Genomic DNA, 16,463 nt, shown 5'->3' with positions numbered 1-16,463 from the left:
CCAGTATAGGCCCATTTAATTCCGAACCCAAACTTGGATTGGTAGTTTAGCTAAAGGTCAAAATTGGCCTCTTCCTATACATGGGTTGGGGGTGTATTTTGAGTTAACAAAAAAAATTGGGTTTAGTTCCTCTACATTAGGCTTTCTCCAACCCGAAGGCTAAAACCAAAATTAGGAATGTTCGGCCTGGATTCCCCTCAGACCCATGTGCGGGAAGGGTCCAAATCTGGCTTTGGATTGGGCTCCAGGCCAGTAGCAGATTTTTTTATTTTTATAAATGTTATTGGAACCGAAATGATCTCGTGTGGTACAACCTAAATTTGAGACCATGTGCTTGAGCCGCACGCAGTTGGGATCAGCTAGTCATTGAAATCCAACGGTCATCCGTTTTTTTTTTTTTTTTTCCAATTCAAATCAATGGCATATATTGATTTTTGACTGTTTTAACGGTTAAACGGCACAAATTTAAATCTAATGCTCAAAATCATAAAATAAAATATACTAAATCATATCCAATCGTAAATTTGACCGAAATTCTATAAATAAATTTGTCAAATAATCCACACAAAATTACATTCTTCTTATTTAATCCTTTGTTTGGATGAAAGAAAATAACTCGGCATTTAGCTAAAAGTAAGAAATTTAATAGGAGAAAGTAAGAAATTTAATATGAGAAATTGACAATTCCAAAGTTAATTTCCACCAAAATAGGAGTTATTTCACAATTTTTATAGTGCCATTTACAAAATTCAATATACATAAATCCAAATACTGAAATCTTCAATTGCCAGAAATTGAAATGATGGAAATCTAAATTCTGTCATTTTAGAATTCTATGTAATTTTCAATTCATTCATTCAAACGGAGAGTTTTTGGAGTTTCCTTTTAATTTCATTCCCGCTTTCATTTCATTTGAAGATGACCCCAAAACCAATTAGAAGCACCACGGGGATCAGAGATCAAGCTCTATGCAGAGCTTGAGTTTTGATAAGTGGGGAACAATAAACAATCTCTTACATTTTGGAATCGTGTAACATTTATTAATTCATCACAAAACAATTATGGCTCGAAAATCTTGGTGCCTTGATCACGTGAAGCCATTGAATCTCGATTCAAGACCATCAATGATGAATGCTCTCTATGAAAGAATTGTCTGAATAAAGGCAACACGAGCTCAGCAAGTGACATGGTGAGTAGTTATCTTCATAGTTTAATGTTATCATCGCAATTATATTTGTCCACCATCATCGTAATCATGTGAAATTGTATATTTTTGAACGATCACATACCTCCATGTAAAGATTTTTAAGCTGTATCATGCGTGGCATATCTTAAAAGATTGCCTTAAATAGGCCCATCAAGCTAACTGTGTTATGGGAAGATCATGTTTTATTTTCCTAATTAGATCGGTGCACTAGATACTAAGTTATATCAGGTTTTGATAAGAGTTTTAAATTAAGTTATACTTTGAGGCCCAAAACCTTGTGGAATAAGGAAATGTTTTGAAGCCTATTAAGAGGTCCTATTTATTTCCTTTTGTGTGAACCAATTTGGTGGACTTGGAAGATTAGTCAAGTCTGCCCTCGGTGATGAGTAGAGACGACTTGATCTAGCCCTATAAACTTAAGGCCCTACTCTCACAGACACGTTCTCCAACCCTATTCTCATCATAAAGAGATAGCTGAAATAGATTCTGAGAGAGCAAAAGTCTTGAGCTATTCCTGTTCTTGCTAGAATTGCTGCTGCTACGGATTGAATGAGTTCAGAGGTCGTGTACTCAAGGAAGATGGCTCCAGGTATGTCTTTATGTCCTTATGTATTTCAGATTGTGTGAAAGATCTTAAACATGTATATTAAAGAAATGTAACAGTTGGTATCAGAGCACATGGTTATTCACACACACTGAAATCGTTCTTCAAGCATGCCTACTATGATTTCATATCTATTTATGTCGGCTAACCTTGAAATGGTCTCTTCGTTCTTCTTAAGCTCACCCTTGTGAGCCTTCTCTCAGATCTGGTGCAGCATGTAACCATGAGCGTCTAGATAAAATTACGGCTCAAAAGCTGTGGGCGTCCTACTGGTGAATCAAACGAAAGCCTGAGAAAATGACGTCGTTGAGGATTGAAAATACGAAATAGAGAAGAGAAATTGAAAGTGAAAGAAGCAATGAGGAAGACGACGAACCTAATTCTTGGAAGAAGAACCAATAAGAGCGTTGCCTAGAGCATTGAAAGAATTGGAGGAAGAAGATGAGCCTAGAGCCGCACAAGCTGCTCCACGAGTCATGAATGCATGCATCGCCATGGTCGATTTTCTTCTTCTTATTCCTCTTCAATCTACAACATAACTGTTATTAAGTAAAAGATTTAAATAAATAAAAAATTAAGTCGGCTGTTTCTCAAAATTGCAAAAGGGAAAAGCTGTAATCCAACATAACTGTTGAATTGAAAAAATAGACGACTGTCGATTTTTGGGTTTATTTTGGGTGTGTTTATAAACATTAAATAGTCAATCCCGATCTCTTGGACCACAGGAGTCCAAGAGATTGTGGTCACCCACAGTTGGATATTAATCCAATGATTCAAAAAAGTTTCTTAAAAAGAGTGCAAGAATAAGTGAACCGTTGAATTTACATCCAACGGTGAACGACTACAAATTTCTTGAACCCATGTAATCCAAGAGATCAAGACGGTTAAATAGTATAGAGTTTATTTATAGTTTTATGTCTATGAATGAGTATTTAACTAATTTTCTATTGAACACATTGCCACCAAAACGAACCCTACGGAATTAATTGACAATTGAAGCCTTTTTTGAAATGTTATTTTATTGTTTTAGTTAAACAGATTTTGAATATAAATTGATAAACTCTATTTTATCAAAATTGGCAGTGCAATATGCACTAATGTCTACAACACCTTCAGGCCAAAAGAAAACGTCTACTCCGCAAACCACTGCTCTAATATTCTTCACGGTAGAATCTCAGGCCTTAAACTCCTCAAAATTTCTTTTCCCAATTTAAGTACCAAGTAAATTTACGAGGCACCAAACTAATATAATTATAAAAATAAATACAATACAACGGATCTGCTTCCCTCTCACATTCTTTCTGTTGTTTGCTCTACAGACATTTACAACGTACACTCTTCAATGGGACGCTTGTTGTGGCTTAGGCTTTGTTTCTTGGTGCTTTGAGGCTCTCCCCAAATTTCTGGTAGTATTGCATTTGCTGTTCCACCATATGGAAAAAGCAATGGAAAATGGAAATTTAAAATTTGTGTTACGGAGAAAGAGAATAAGAAAAAAAATAAAAAGCAAAGGCATTGTCCGTTGAGAGGTGTTAGGCATATGAAAATCAAATCCATACCTTGTCTGTTACAGATGGTGCAATTTTAGCCAATGCTTGCTCAAAGTGAGTGTCTTTGATAGTCCATGGAGATGCATCTGAACTCCTCTCAGGTGATGTCAGTTTCTCTTCAAGAGCAGCCATAGCAGCTTCATTCATCTGCATGGATCAATAAGTTAGAGAGAATCCCAATCACCTTTCTTCTTCCCCCACCAATCAAACAAAGGTACGGGCAAACAGAGAGGAAGGAAAAATCAACTCTATAATCAAATATTATACTACATAATTACAAAGGAAAAGAAAGCTTATATAATTAAGAATATAGACAAACCAGTGCAGCAAGATCAGCTCCACTAAAATTTTCACAAGTTCCCCTTTGTCCAATCTCACTCAGATCTACGCTGGCATCTATAGGCTTCTTCCTTGCAAGGGCTTTTAATATTAAACCACGCTCGTCTGTAGTGGGTGGGGCAACATAGATAAGTTTACCAAACCTTCCGGGCCGCAAAACAGCACGGTCCATGACGTCGGGTCTGACAAAAGGTATAACAGCATGTAACAAATGCACAATGATAATCATCACCACCAAAACTGAAGAATGAACAATGAGTCTTACCTATTAGTGGCACCAATAACAAATACACCCCGCCGCTGCTCAGCACCATCTAACTCTATAAGTAACTGCAGTTGTAAGAAGTCAGTTCATTGTATCCATAAATGAATGAAAACGAGTGAGTTTATAAGCAGTCAGTTCAACACTGCCTTTGCAAATTTTTTACCTGGTTCAATAGCCGTTCAACAACCCATCCTCCTTCTTTCCCCCGCTTAGTTGTTAAAGCATCCACCTGTCAGTAAGTGAGGGGAAAAACTTTTAAATGCTATGATTTGTAGGACACTTCTTCCATGAATTTTTTTCCATGTCAGGGCACCTGAGGAAATGAAACCCATGTCCTTCCAGTTTCAAACACTCCTTTGGATACTTGAAAGGAATTCAACTTTATGTAGTCAGAGAGAGTGCTTAATTATTGAGATATTATTCTTTTCTTTTCGAGAAAATTAGACATCATTTCAAATTTCTAATTACTTTGATGTAATATATGGTTGTTTTCTGAGGCAAATTTATGTTCAAACATATGTAGATCTCTATCCTTATAAAACACCCATATTTGTAATGTCCTCATGTCTAGGTTTTTGTAAGTTGACATGTTGAACATCACATATCAGTGTAGGCACCCAGCACTGATGCCCATGCTCACAAAATGTAGGTAGAGAGTTAACTAAATCTGTGTAATTAAGATGACTCCTGCGACTACACAATGAACAGGAACCAGCATCAGTGTAATCTCAAGTGTCTAGGTACGTTCTTCTTTCCAAATAGACCCCTATTAGCTTTTACAACAGCTATAAACAAGCTGGTGAATGGTGCAAGAAGAACGACAAATTGTTGGAAGGGTAAAGTAATCAAGATAATTTGGTTGACTTCTCACCCAGTGCTTTTGGAGGCCAGCAAGGAAAAAAAAATTGGAGAAACACAGCTATATCATATATTCAAAAGACAAGTTTTTTTTGTAAGGTCCTGTAATATTAGAAAGGTTAACTATCCCAAAAAACAAGATGGCTGCACATTTTCAGGAAGTGGGAAGGGAAGGACACCACATGCCTCCAAAAATTGTGCCATGATGAGCATAATTGAGGTTCATTGGAGGAATAAGCAAATCCAATCCTACCCTACGTACAAACAATTCAAACCAACTTGATCACGAGACCCAATAAAATCTACCCTACATACATACAAGTCAATCCAACTTGATCACGACAAGCCAGTCATCTATGCCACTATATATCCTTGGATGTTCAAATCAAATGATAAAATTCTAAAGAAGCTGATAGTAGCAATAACAATTGGCAGGAAGAGAGAACTACAAACCTCATCAAAGAAAAGTATGCACGGTGAGCATGTCCTTGCGCGACTAAACAATGTCCTAACTGCCAACTCACTTTCTCCAACATATTTATTCAGAAGTTCAGGGCCCTAACAAGTTAAGAAAAGCCATGTCAATCAAATGAATCCTCTCAACTTATGCAAAAACATTCACTGAAATATCTATTGTCACAGATAAAGAAAGTAACATAACAAATAAAAAGTATCTAATAGGAAAAGTAAATGACTGACCTTAATGTGAATGAAATTGGCTCCCGCTTCATTAGCAACGGCCTTCGCTATCAGTGTTTTACCACATCCTGGAGGCCCATAGAGCAAAAATCCTGTCTCTAAATCTACTCCAAATTCCTGAAACCACAAGTCATTTCAAAATTATAATTAGCCACTTGATTGCAGACAAATAAAACAATTAAATAGAATAGGTACAGGCATCAGAAAGTATGAAGCAGTGATAGAACAACATGATACTATAGAAACTATAAATATTCATGCATAATATGCAGTGTAATAAATAATAAGTCACCACTGACGGTTATGTCTTGATTTAAGTTTCCATTATTTTACAATACAGTTGACACAACATTATATCAAATTTATTTAAAAGTTTTTGGTGATTGTGCTGTTGTACATGGATTAGTAAGTTCTGAACAAAAGACTTATCCCAACCCCACCCAAGCAACCCATTTTACCAATTGAGATATGATTAAAGACATAAGCTACGCTCACTTCCCTTGCAAAAGTGGACGACAATGGATTTCTTAGGTATGTAACATTGTCCGGTCAATTATCGCTTTCCTCTAACCATAAATGCCACAGAAAATATGTTCAAAACGAAATTAGTGGTAAACAGTACTGTCTATAGATGACAAAAAATTGCTACTAATGTATGAACCTTTATCAATGAGCTGATGAAATGTGGAGATTCAGCCATCATTATTACGAGGGGCAGAAATGGATAAAAAGAAGATGACACAAGTTCATCATCAGAGATTATGTTCTATATCTTTTAGATCATACCATACCAAAGGCGCAATGTTTTAAACAAAAAAAAACGACTTTCTTCTTCAATCACACACACACACTAACCATATTGGCCATTCCAAACCTTTCTTCTACAAATGCACGCACATACAGATGGATAGATAGATAGATAGATAGAGAGAGAGAGAGAGAGAGAGAGAGAGAGAGAGAGAGAGAGAGATTAAGAAGATAAAAAGAAAGGAAGTAACAATTACCTCATAGTTCTCAGGATATTTAACACGCCTAACTATATAACGATCAAATTCCTGTCTTAAAAGATCTAACCCACCAACGTCGTCCCATTTTACATTAGGAATTGCAGAGAAGCCTTCTCTTTTTTATGAAGGCTGAACCACTTGAACTGCTTCCTGCAGGAACTCACATGATAACACTGTCAACTCGAGAAATTTCATGAAGACAGCATACTAACTGTTTTTCATTTCAATATGTAGCAATGTAATTCAAAGAATGGGGAGAAAAGGTAGAAGTAGTTAATTTCAGGACACCTCAAAATCAGCCATACTGATAGTAAGCTTTTCCATTTCTTCAGGCGTCCATGGTTGCCTCCACCAATCTTCATTGCACTCCTCATTCATAGAATCTATGGACATATAAGTCTTCCTCTTGTGTATTATCCTTTTCATGGCAATGTTACCAGCCCTGTCAGCCAGGGCTGCCAAATCAGCCCCCACAAACCCTGGTGTAGACCTGGCTATTTTAAGAAGATCAAAAGAACCTTCAAGTCTCAGATTGCGTGTAAGCACAGAAAGAATCTGAAGCCTCGCATTTTCATCTGGAACACCTAAAACAATCTCACGGTCAAATCTCCCTGGCCTTCTCAGAGCATGGTCAACAGCATCAGGCCTATTGGTAGCTCCAATAACAAGAACATAGCCAGACTTGTTATCGGAACTTTGCGAATCCGAATTTGCATCAGCCGGTTGTACAAGCCTATGAGATTCATCCATGCAAGTCATTAGTTGTGTCACAATTCGCCTCTCCATTTCTCGTTGCAAACTTTCTCTTTTCGAAGCAATTGCATCAATTTCATCAATAAATACAATTGAAGGGGCAGTTCTAAATGCTTTAGAAAAAAGCTCTCTTATATTTTCTTCAGATGCACCTAAAATTTATGACATGACAAGAATTACAATTTTCATCAACATAAATTAAAAGATAAGAACCTTAACAATAACAGGGTTTTGCAGCTTCTAATTCAACTTATTCAAACTTTTTTAGTGACTAACGCTAATACCTGAGACACCAGAGACAATTTCAGTGGCAGAAATTTTATAAAAGGGAATGCCGGTTTCATTGGCAATGGCATGAGCCAATTTGGTCTTGCCACACCCGGGCGGGCCATACAACAAAATCCCAGACATTGGCCTAACTCCGAGCCACCGAGGCAGCTCCGGATGGCGAAGCGGCACAATCACCTCCATCTTCAGCTCCTCTATCACCTTCTCCATCCCACCTAAGTCACTAAACCTCGGCCCCTCACTTCCCTTCACCTCAACCCCTGTAACCGAGCCTTTGGCTTCAGCTGCTTGCAATGTCTTTGGCCGCCTTGGCCCTCCATTTCCGCCCATTAACTCAACTTCTTCGCGACCAGGAAGCTCCATTTCTACATTCTTCTCCTTCTGATCCTCGGCTGCCTTGGGCTTCATGGCGCTGTTGGACTCCATATACGATGCTCGGAGACTCGATTTCATCACATCAAACTCCGGCTCCACTTTCTCGCTGTATATTGTGTCCTCCGACATCGACAGAGACCCATCTTCATCAGCATCATCATCAGAAGAAGACGAAGAAGACGAAGAAGAAGAAGATGTAGATGGACGGTCACCATTCCTTTCACGAATCCTTCTGAGGTGGGCAGACTCCATTCGCTGGAATTTATCCTCGCTCTTACTGGCAGCACGCTTCTGCCTTCTCTGGGAATTGCTTTGGCCGTCTTCTTCTTCTTCTTCTTCTTCTTCTTCTTCTTCTTCTTCTAAGTCACTGACATGGATTAGGGTTTTCGATTGCTTAAAGGAAGGCGAGTCTAGGGTTTGCTGGACGAACTTGTTGAAAGACTGAAGCTTGATGCGGTGGTAGTCTCGGTAATTATTGCGAAGTTGGTGGACGATTTCGTCTAGAGAGGAGGATCGCAGGTGCTTGAAGGTCTCCAAACGACAACGAAGAACCCTCTGCTTTTGATCGGAGAGCGACCTCCCTCCCCCCTCTAACCTAGGTGCTGGCGACGCAGGATTCCTCACCCTCTTAACCCTCTTCACCATCTTTCCTCGCTGCCCAGGAGTTGCCATCTATAAAACAAAATGAAAAAAAGTTAGAACACAAACCACAATCAACTACACCACCTTCATTGAAGAGTGTAATTGTAAAAATACAAAAGGCAAAACTTCTAGTCATTGTTACATTGTTCAGATTACAAATTGAGGGAGAAATTAGAACAACGCAAGCCAGAAAGCAAAAGAACTTACCTTAACCAGAACAGAGAAATAAGAATACAAAAAACACTACAGCCTGTGGGTTTCTTTAGCGTGGGGGCCAATGGTGTTTACCAGTGGAAGGTGGACTTAATTAGTGGTGGTTATTGATGGGGGAATAGGATTGAGTAGAGAAAATGTTGGTGATTGAAAGCGGGAGACAATGGGGTCACGAGAAGGGGGTGAGCGACTGTGAGAGAGAGAGAGAGAGAGAGAGAGAGAGAGAGAGAGGAGTCGTCGTCGCAGCTGCTGTAGAGGGAGAGGAGTATGAAGGAAATCGATGGAATTTTTTGGGTCTAAGAGGCGATGGATTAGCAGGGCTGGGGTTTTTTTTTTTTTTTTTTTTTTCTTTTTTTTTTGGGGCATAACATTTCGGGCCTGACTTCGGGCCTGACGTTCGTCTTATGTGATGAATGTACGTTACTCGTCACAATCAGTGAAAAACTTGGGCGCCAAGATTTCCCGCAATTCAATCTGTGACTAGTCTAAAAATATAATGTGATGAACATGCATCAAAAATGTTGTTTCATCCGCTCAAGATGTTTAGGTGACGGCTTTCAAATTTGCCCCACATTGAAAGGGAGTGCTTTTTTTTTATGGTTTATAAGCACCAATACCTTTAAACACTAAATAAGATATGAGTCTAGTGAAGGCATAATTAGGCCTCATCTTAGTTTAAGCTCTTGGGCTCTGTTGGTTTAATTAAAGTATGTTTTTGGTGCAGTTACCGCACACCACAAAAGCGAGAGAAAGAAGAAGAAGAAAACATAGGGAGAGAGAGACAGAAAAGAGGAGAGAGGGGAAGAAGAAAAAGTCAAAGAAAATAAAATAAGATATTGGGCCATTGGCCCAAAACTTGATGTGAAGCCCAAGTTTGATGTTCTTTTTTCATAACCCTAATTTTCTTCTTCTTCACCATCAGATCAAGGCATTGTTTCTTCTTCTTGTTTCTCTCACATCTCTCTCTCTCTCTCTCTCTCTCTCTCTCTCTCTCTCTCATATTTTTTAGCAAAACCTTGCCTCAGCAACTTCTGTGGAGTTTTCAATTTTATTTATTTATTTTTAATATACTCGGTTGATTGCGATTGCCAATCGAATTGGTATCCGAGTACTGCAATCGGTATCATCATTGTCGGTCCCGATTATCCAACTGCAACAGCATTAACTTTCTGGTCAACCACGTTTTGCCGACCGCAAAAGCCAGTCAGTAACAAGCGATTCTCAGTGTTTGAGGTGCAACCGCACAGCCTTAGTTTAATTAATATTATTTGTATTAATTAGAAATTCATTTTTTAGATAATATCATTATCTAAAATTCGAAATTTGTTTGAATAGTTATAAAAATTGTTAGATGAATGGGTATTAGACATCTATCTATTGACAATTCGTTCAAACTAGTCAAATATAGAACTTTTGGAATTGCACTATCATGCTCGACACATAAACATTTCCGGAGAGAAAGCATATCACTATTCGTTAGAAATCAAAGCCATAATGCTTAGGCTTTGATTTGTGGCTTTGATTTGTGATAAATCTTGGTGGCAACTCCTATTGAACTGCAAGCACAAGGGGTAGAGGAGAAATACTATCTAAAGAACACTACAACTATGCATGACTCTATCAATTATCCAAGTCAGTATTTTCTATTGATTTAATTGTTATACTAAACATCGCTATATTGATTTGATTTAATAATATTTATAGAACTTATTCGACATAAATGTAGGGTTGTGCGGTTGGACCGAAAGTACCGCAAATCGTTGGTTACCGTCCAACTTTTGCAGCCAGTAAATTGAGGTTGACCAAAAAGTCAATGCGATTGCGGTTGACCAATCGGACCGATCAATATCGGTCACGATTGCAGTATCCCGAGATCAATTCTGTCGGCTACCGCAACCAACCGAGTATGAAAAAACTGAAACTTCCTCTGCAACTGCCCACCCGCAACCCACATCAACCCTCTCCCTCTGTTTTTTTCTCTCCCATTCTCCCCCTGTTTTCTCCCCCAAGACCCGACCACCCCCATCCCCATAATAAGATAGCGAGACAGAGGCAGAGTCTAGAGAGAGATGGAGACATAGGAGAGAGAGCGAGAGTCAAAGACGGAATCGAGAAATATAGAGCGAACGGCGGTTGGATTGGATTTGATGAAGAAGAAGACGAAGAAGAAGAGGAATCATGGTTAAGTTCGAGGTTTGGAGTTCAAACCCTTTGCTCTCCAACTTTTGCCAAATTTAGTTTTGGGCTTTTAAAAAAAAAAAAAAAAGTTTTGGGCTGATATTCCTTCTTTTTTTCAACTAAAAAAAGCCCCCTCTTGTAAACCAAAAACAGGCCCCTCACCCATACTATTTTAGGCCCAAATCCATCACCATACATAAACCCTAAATCACCCTAACCCTCTCTTTTGCTCCGTCACCGTCTTCTTCTTCTCTCTGGTTTCAATGAGTTTTTTCTTTCTTCATCGAATTCTTCTTCTCCTTTCTCCTTCTCCTTCTTCTTCTTCTTCTTCTTCTTCTTCTTCTTCTTCTTCTTCTTCTCTCTCTCTCTCTCTCTCTCTCTCTCTCTCTCTCTCTCTCTCTCTCTCTCTCTCTCTCTCTATTTGTGGTGGATGAATTGTGCGGTTCATCGCCGACACCGACCAATGCCAATATCCTAGGTAACCGGCCTTGTGCGGGTCGGCGGTGGTTATCATTTTGGATATACCGTATGGTTTCGGCCGGTATGCAGTTGCGTGACTTCGGTGCGGTTACCGCACCGAAAACACCACTACATAAATATGACGAAATGTTCAGCGTTATGTAAAATTTTGTCACAGAAGGACATTTTTCTTGAAGTGCCTTTTTCATGTCTTCTTCATCACTTAGTTGCTCTGTTGGAGACACAGCGAGCCAAGCCAAATGGGTTTGAAATGTGGAGTGCCTAATTAATTAGACCCCATTTAGTTTGCGAAAAAGATTTGATGGGAAATAATTTCCCAAGGGATGGAAAATAGAATATTCATTTCCCATATTTGGTAATGCTGGGAAAGTAACAATAATATATCACTTTATTTCATTTCCCATATTTGTGTAGGAATGTAAAACAAAGTTTGTTTAAAATTTCAATTATACCCATATGAAATTATATAAAAATAATAATGCATTTAATGCTATATTGTAATTTTAAGGACCACCGTGACATCGCTAATTATAAAACAACGACGTGGTATTAAAGAAAGACAACTCTTGTCACTTAAAAAACATCATTTGACTTTTTTTTATTTTTTTGAGTGAACTACACTAGAACGAGGGTTTTTGTTTAAGAATCGTCATGTTGTTCATGAACAACGACAGTGAATTATTGTTGTGGGCTTGCACTCAAAAGTAGACGGTCGATTTCACGACGGTTTGAAAACCATCACCACTAAGGTGAATATCCATCGTCTATTTCTTTTTTTTGTAGTAGTGGTTCCACTTCCACATTCTGCAGGGTCATTTGGTATGCTGGACTAGATTAAATGCTAGGACTGTCTTGAATTGGCTTAGCTTGACATAAGTTGGATAAGACTTGCACTGCGTTTGGTGTAAGGTTGGATTAGGACTAAATTTTTTAATTTTTTTTAATTTTTAATTTTTTAAAAGAAAGTGGATTTATTTGTTTATTTGTTTATATTTTTCTTCTTTCTTTCTCTGCTTTTCATCTTCTTCTTCTCCCTCCTCTCTCCTTGTCCTCTTCTTCTCAATCTATTTGTCTCTCTACTTCTTAATTTTCAAAATTTTATACTCTCTCATTTTCCTATTTCACTATTTCTCTCTTCACCCTCCTCTCTCTTCAATAGCCATATACTCAAACCCCACAGTCTAAATTTAGGAATTTGCTTCTTCGAGGAGGCTCCTGCCTGGGTGGGTTCTTTGATGGTGAAATGCTTGATGGTTAGCTATTGTTTTATGAGGTTCTTCCCCCAATTTCAGAAAAAGAAAAAGCCATTTGAATTAATTGTTTTATTTCCTCCATTTGGGTTTTGTAGCGAACTTTGAGGGAGAAAGAGAAAGAGAGAGATAGATAGATAGATAGAGAGCAGCTGACAGGGATGAGGTGTGTGCTTAGGTGGGAGGTGATGGTTGCGACAAGTTGTGTGGTGGAGTGGGAGGTGATGGCCGAGACAAAGGCGTGGAAAGGGGAGGAAGTCATGGGCAATGAGGAGGGGATTATTTGTCCCCCACTTCACACACATGTCTCAAGAAGTCCAGTTAAGAAGGTGGTTTGAGTGGACCTTAGATTACTAATCCCATTTAAAACTAGAATCATGTGACAACAAATATGGAATAATTTTTTATCCAAGGGAGTCCAAGTTAGAGGGGTGTAACAAATGACCCAAGTTTACAAGTCTCTACTCTTATAAAGCCAAGCCAACATCCCAGTAAAGTGCAAATAAAGAGAACGCCATAGTAGAATATATCACATATTTCTCATGATGTTTAAATATCGTGTGTGTTGAACAACGCCAACATCAACATAGAAGGATTTAGCATAGTTCTCTATCGTGTATGTTGGTTGAGTGCTTCTCATGGTTGCCTTCATATCAGACCCATGTCCAAACGGAACAGTAAATTACAGTGGGTATGAGAATTTTGAGAAACTTGCTCCTTTTGCTGCATGCTCATTCATTTATTTCATTAATTTTTATTTGCTATAAGAATTTCCTCTTTCTATTTATGTCTTTTGCAAAGATGCAGGTCACAAAGGATATAAAACAAAGATTTTACAAACATGAAAACCACAAGAACACCATTCGGTAATTCCCATTACATATAATTTTTGTGGTGTTTTTAACTGATTTTCTTTTTCCGTCAAGAATCAGATAATGGTCTCTCAGACCAAAAAAAAAAGAAAAAAAGAAAAAGATAATGGTCTGATTTTTATTTTTTTTTCCTCAGGGCATTATTTCGGTAAAAGAACTAAAAGGTTCAAAAGGGATTCATAGCATTTGGATCCTGTTTGTTTCATGAGAAATGAGACTTGGGGATGGGAAATGGTTGTCTGGCACATGGAAAAGTATGGTGAAAGTGAAGCCCTCCTCATAACTTGGGTTTTGTTTTCCCTCTTCATTGGAAAGTTTGGGAAAATGGGCCAACATTCAATGAACATTTTTTATGACTATTTTGTCCTCATTAACAATTTAGAATTATAATATATCATTAAATGCACTCTTTTTTTATTTGATTCAATATAGATATAATTAGAAAATTATACAAATTTTGTTTTCCATTCCTACTCAAAACATACATGGGAAAGGAAATAAAGTGAAATATTCCGGTTACTTTCCTGGCATTACCAAACGTGAGAAAGGGATCTTCCATTTCCCATCCCTTAGGAAATGATATAGGAAGTGCTTTCCCCTCAAATCCGTTCCGTGAACCAAACGGGACCTTGGATTGTTCACGTTGAACTTGAATCCCTAAGCTGCACATGGGAGGTCAACAACCACCAAAAATCCCCCACACACCAACACACCCAACCCCCCCAATACCCACTCCGTCTCTCCCTGGCCTCCACTTGTATTGGATTCGAAAGTTGGGATTATAGGTTTTAGTCAATGGTCTTGAGGGAGTGGGGTCCTGTCGAAATTGGAAGGATTATGGCTGCTGCAGGTCTTCATTTTTGGGGATGGGTGGTGGTGGAGCAGTTGAGGCTGAGTGAGTTGAGGGAAGGAAGAACAAAGGAAGTCATAGGGGTTGTGACTGTTGCAGACTCTTTTGAGTACAAAGTGGTGGTGAGAGTGTTGGAACTGGTAGGAGTGATGGTGTTGGATTTGTAATGACCATTTTGCCCCAAAATTTAAGAGAAAATGTAATGTAAGACCTAGGGGCGGGCATCTAAAGCCAAAATACCAAAACCGTACACTAACAATACCGTACTATACCGATTTCATATCGTTTCATTTGGGATGAGGAGATATTCGGTACTGTACCGTACCATACCAAGGTAGTATGGTATGGTAGCTGTTGAGGCCCAAAAAAAATCTACGGTTGGGCCCGAAAATATTCTCGGCCCAAAACGATATATTATTGAGAAAAGACCCGATTTGGAGCACACAAAAGTCTGTCATGCACAAGTCACACTCCACGTGCCATGCCAAATAAATAATCCGTCATGCTAGGAATTGAGATTAAGATTATAAAATGCATTAGCTCTTCAAATCCATGCTAATTATCCCGTCAAGCATAATAATTAAAAGCATGCCAAGCGATATGCCATGCCAAGCGACATGTCATGCCAAGCACGAAATCGTTATTGTACACCCAATCACGCTACAAGTCTAAGTGAGCCCATGCCACTCAAATGCCCGGGGCGTGCTTGAGTGGGTTGTGGTATAGATGGTAATAAATCAATGGAAGTCTCGGGTGGCTTGGGAGCCTCGGGACTCAAGCCCATTTCTTAGGCCCAAATATGTGGGTGAGCACAAGAGAGAAAATATCCCAACCAAAGTGCCCAACCAAAATAGTCCATTACCTTAGTCAAAATAGCCCATTAGCTTAACCAAGATTAGCCCAACACCTCAACAAAATAAGCCAAAAACTTGGTGAGGTTGGCCCATTTATTTGATAAGCCAACCCATTGTTCTAGAAAGGCCCATATAAATAAAATAAAGACCTGTAAAACCATCAGTACCTTGCTGGAAAACAGAAGCCACGAGAGGAGCAAATATGTCCACGTACAAAAAGTTGATGGGAGGTTCCAGCACATGGATGGAGCAAGTTTCAAAGCCAAAACATCCAAGGAACCAGGGGGTATTAGTGTGTAAGATACCAAAGAGAGAAACACCCTTCGAACCAGCATATATATCCCAACTCCTTTTCTCATCAGACTTTGTCATGGAAAAAAGGGAAGAAAGCAATAAAAGAGATGGCTGGGAATGGAAGTCTGCCATTGAGACAGCTGCGGGAAAATGGGGCCTTGAGCTTCAAAAAAACTATGATATGGTGCAAATAGACAGAAGGGATTTCATCAAAATGGGAAGAGTCAATGAGGGAGATGAGAAAGGAGAGGAAAAGCTTGGCCAAAATGGGTAGAAGCCATTAGGGTTTCTTGAGAAGCGGTGGTTTCTGCGGCTATAAAATGAGGCTTCTCCTACCTAACAAATCCAACTCATATTGAGAGAGCAAGCTTTCTTTCTAACTTGCAAAAACCCAGCAATCTCGTGCACTGTTCACCCTCTTCTCCATTCTTCTCTTCTGGCAGACAGAGTATCTGTCAAGCTGCCGGAAGAGCATTGTCCTTCATTTCTCTCTTCCTAGCCAAATCTCCTACAAATCTATCCTCTCTCACCTTAACACTTCCTTTCCCCCCCTAAAAAGGCCTAAATTTCCCCTCAGAACTAAACTCATGTTAATTTTGCTTCCATGCCACATGCCTCTCATGCCAAACTCAAAAGTTTATCTGTAAGCATGCAAAAATTACCTGTAAGTTGCCATTGTTTTGGCTGGTGAAGGTAACCAAAATACTTTCTAAGGCTCTGCTGCCCTTTCGAAGCATTTTTGGGGCTTAATTTTTGAACTCAGACAAAGGGGACAATTTCATCAATCTGCCCTTTACGGCAGCCCAGTCCATTTACAGCTGTCGAAAGAAAAAGTCCCCTACAGTAGCGGTACTAAGTATTTAATACCGTTCAATACCGTACCGT

General features: G+C 38.9%; 1 protein-coding gene across 2 annotated transcripts; it reads right to left on the bottom strand.

Annotated features, from left to right (window-relative positions):
- Positions 1-2,850: 2,850 nt before the first annotated feature.
- Positions 2,851-9,095, bottom strand: LOC117622531 (cell division control protein 48 homolog C-like). 2 transcript variants are annotated; one of them, XM_034353246.1, is made up of 11 exons: positions 8,795-9,095; positions 7,567-8,617; positions 6,818-7,434; positions 6,527-6,679; positions 5,523-5,639; positions 5,277-5,381; positions 4,129-4,278; positions 3,966-4,030; positions 3,681-3,882; positions 3,371-3,508; positions 2,851-3,232 (listed from the first exon to the last, which is right to left on the bottom strand). In XM_034353246.1, the coding sequence occupies exons 2-4, from the start codon at positions 8,615-8,617 to the stop codon at positions 6,650-6,652; spliced, it is 1,698 nt and encodes a 565-aa protein (XP_034209137.1). In that variant the 5' UTR covers positions 8,795-9,095; the 3' UTR covers positions 2,851-3,232; positions 3,371-3,508; positions 3,681-3,882; positions 3,966-4,030; positions 4,129-4,278; positions 5,277-5,381; positions 5,523-5,639; positions 6,527-6,649. The 2 variants fall into 2 exon arrangements, with proteins under 2 accessions (XP_034209137.1, XP_034209136.1); XM_034353245.1 differs by having other exon boundaries at positions 4,129-4,194.
- Between the last annotated feature and the right edge of the window lie 7,368 nt (positions 9,096-16,463).

Source organism: Prunus dulcis, chromosome 3, assembly GCF_902201215.1.
Source record: "Prunus dulcis chromosome 3, ALMONDv2, whole genome shotgun sequence".
Taxonomy (NCBI): domain Eukaryota; kingdom Viridiplantae; phylum Streptophyta; class Magnoliopsida; order Rosales; family Rosaceae; genus Prunus; species Prunus dulcis.
This window is presented reverse-complemented; position numbering and strand designations above follow the sequence as displayed.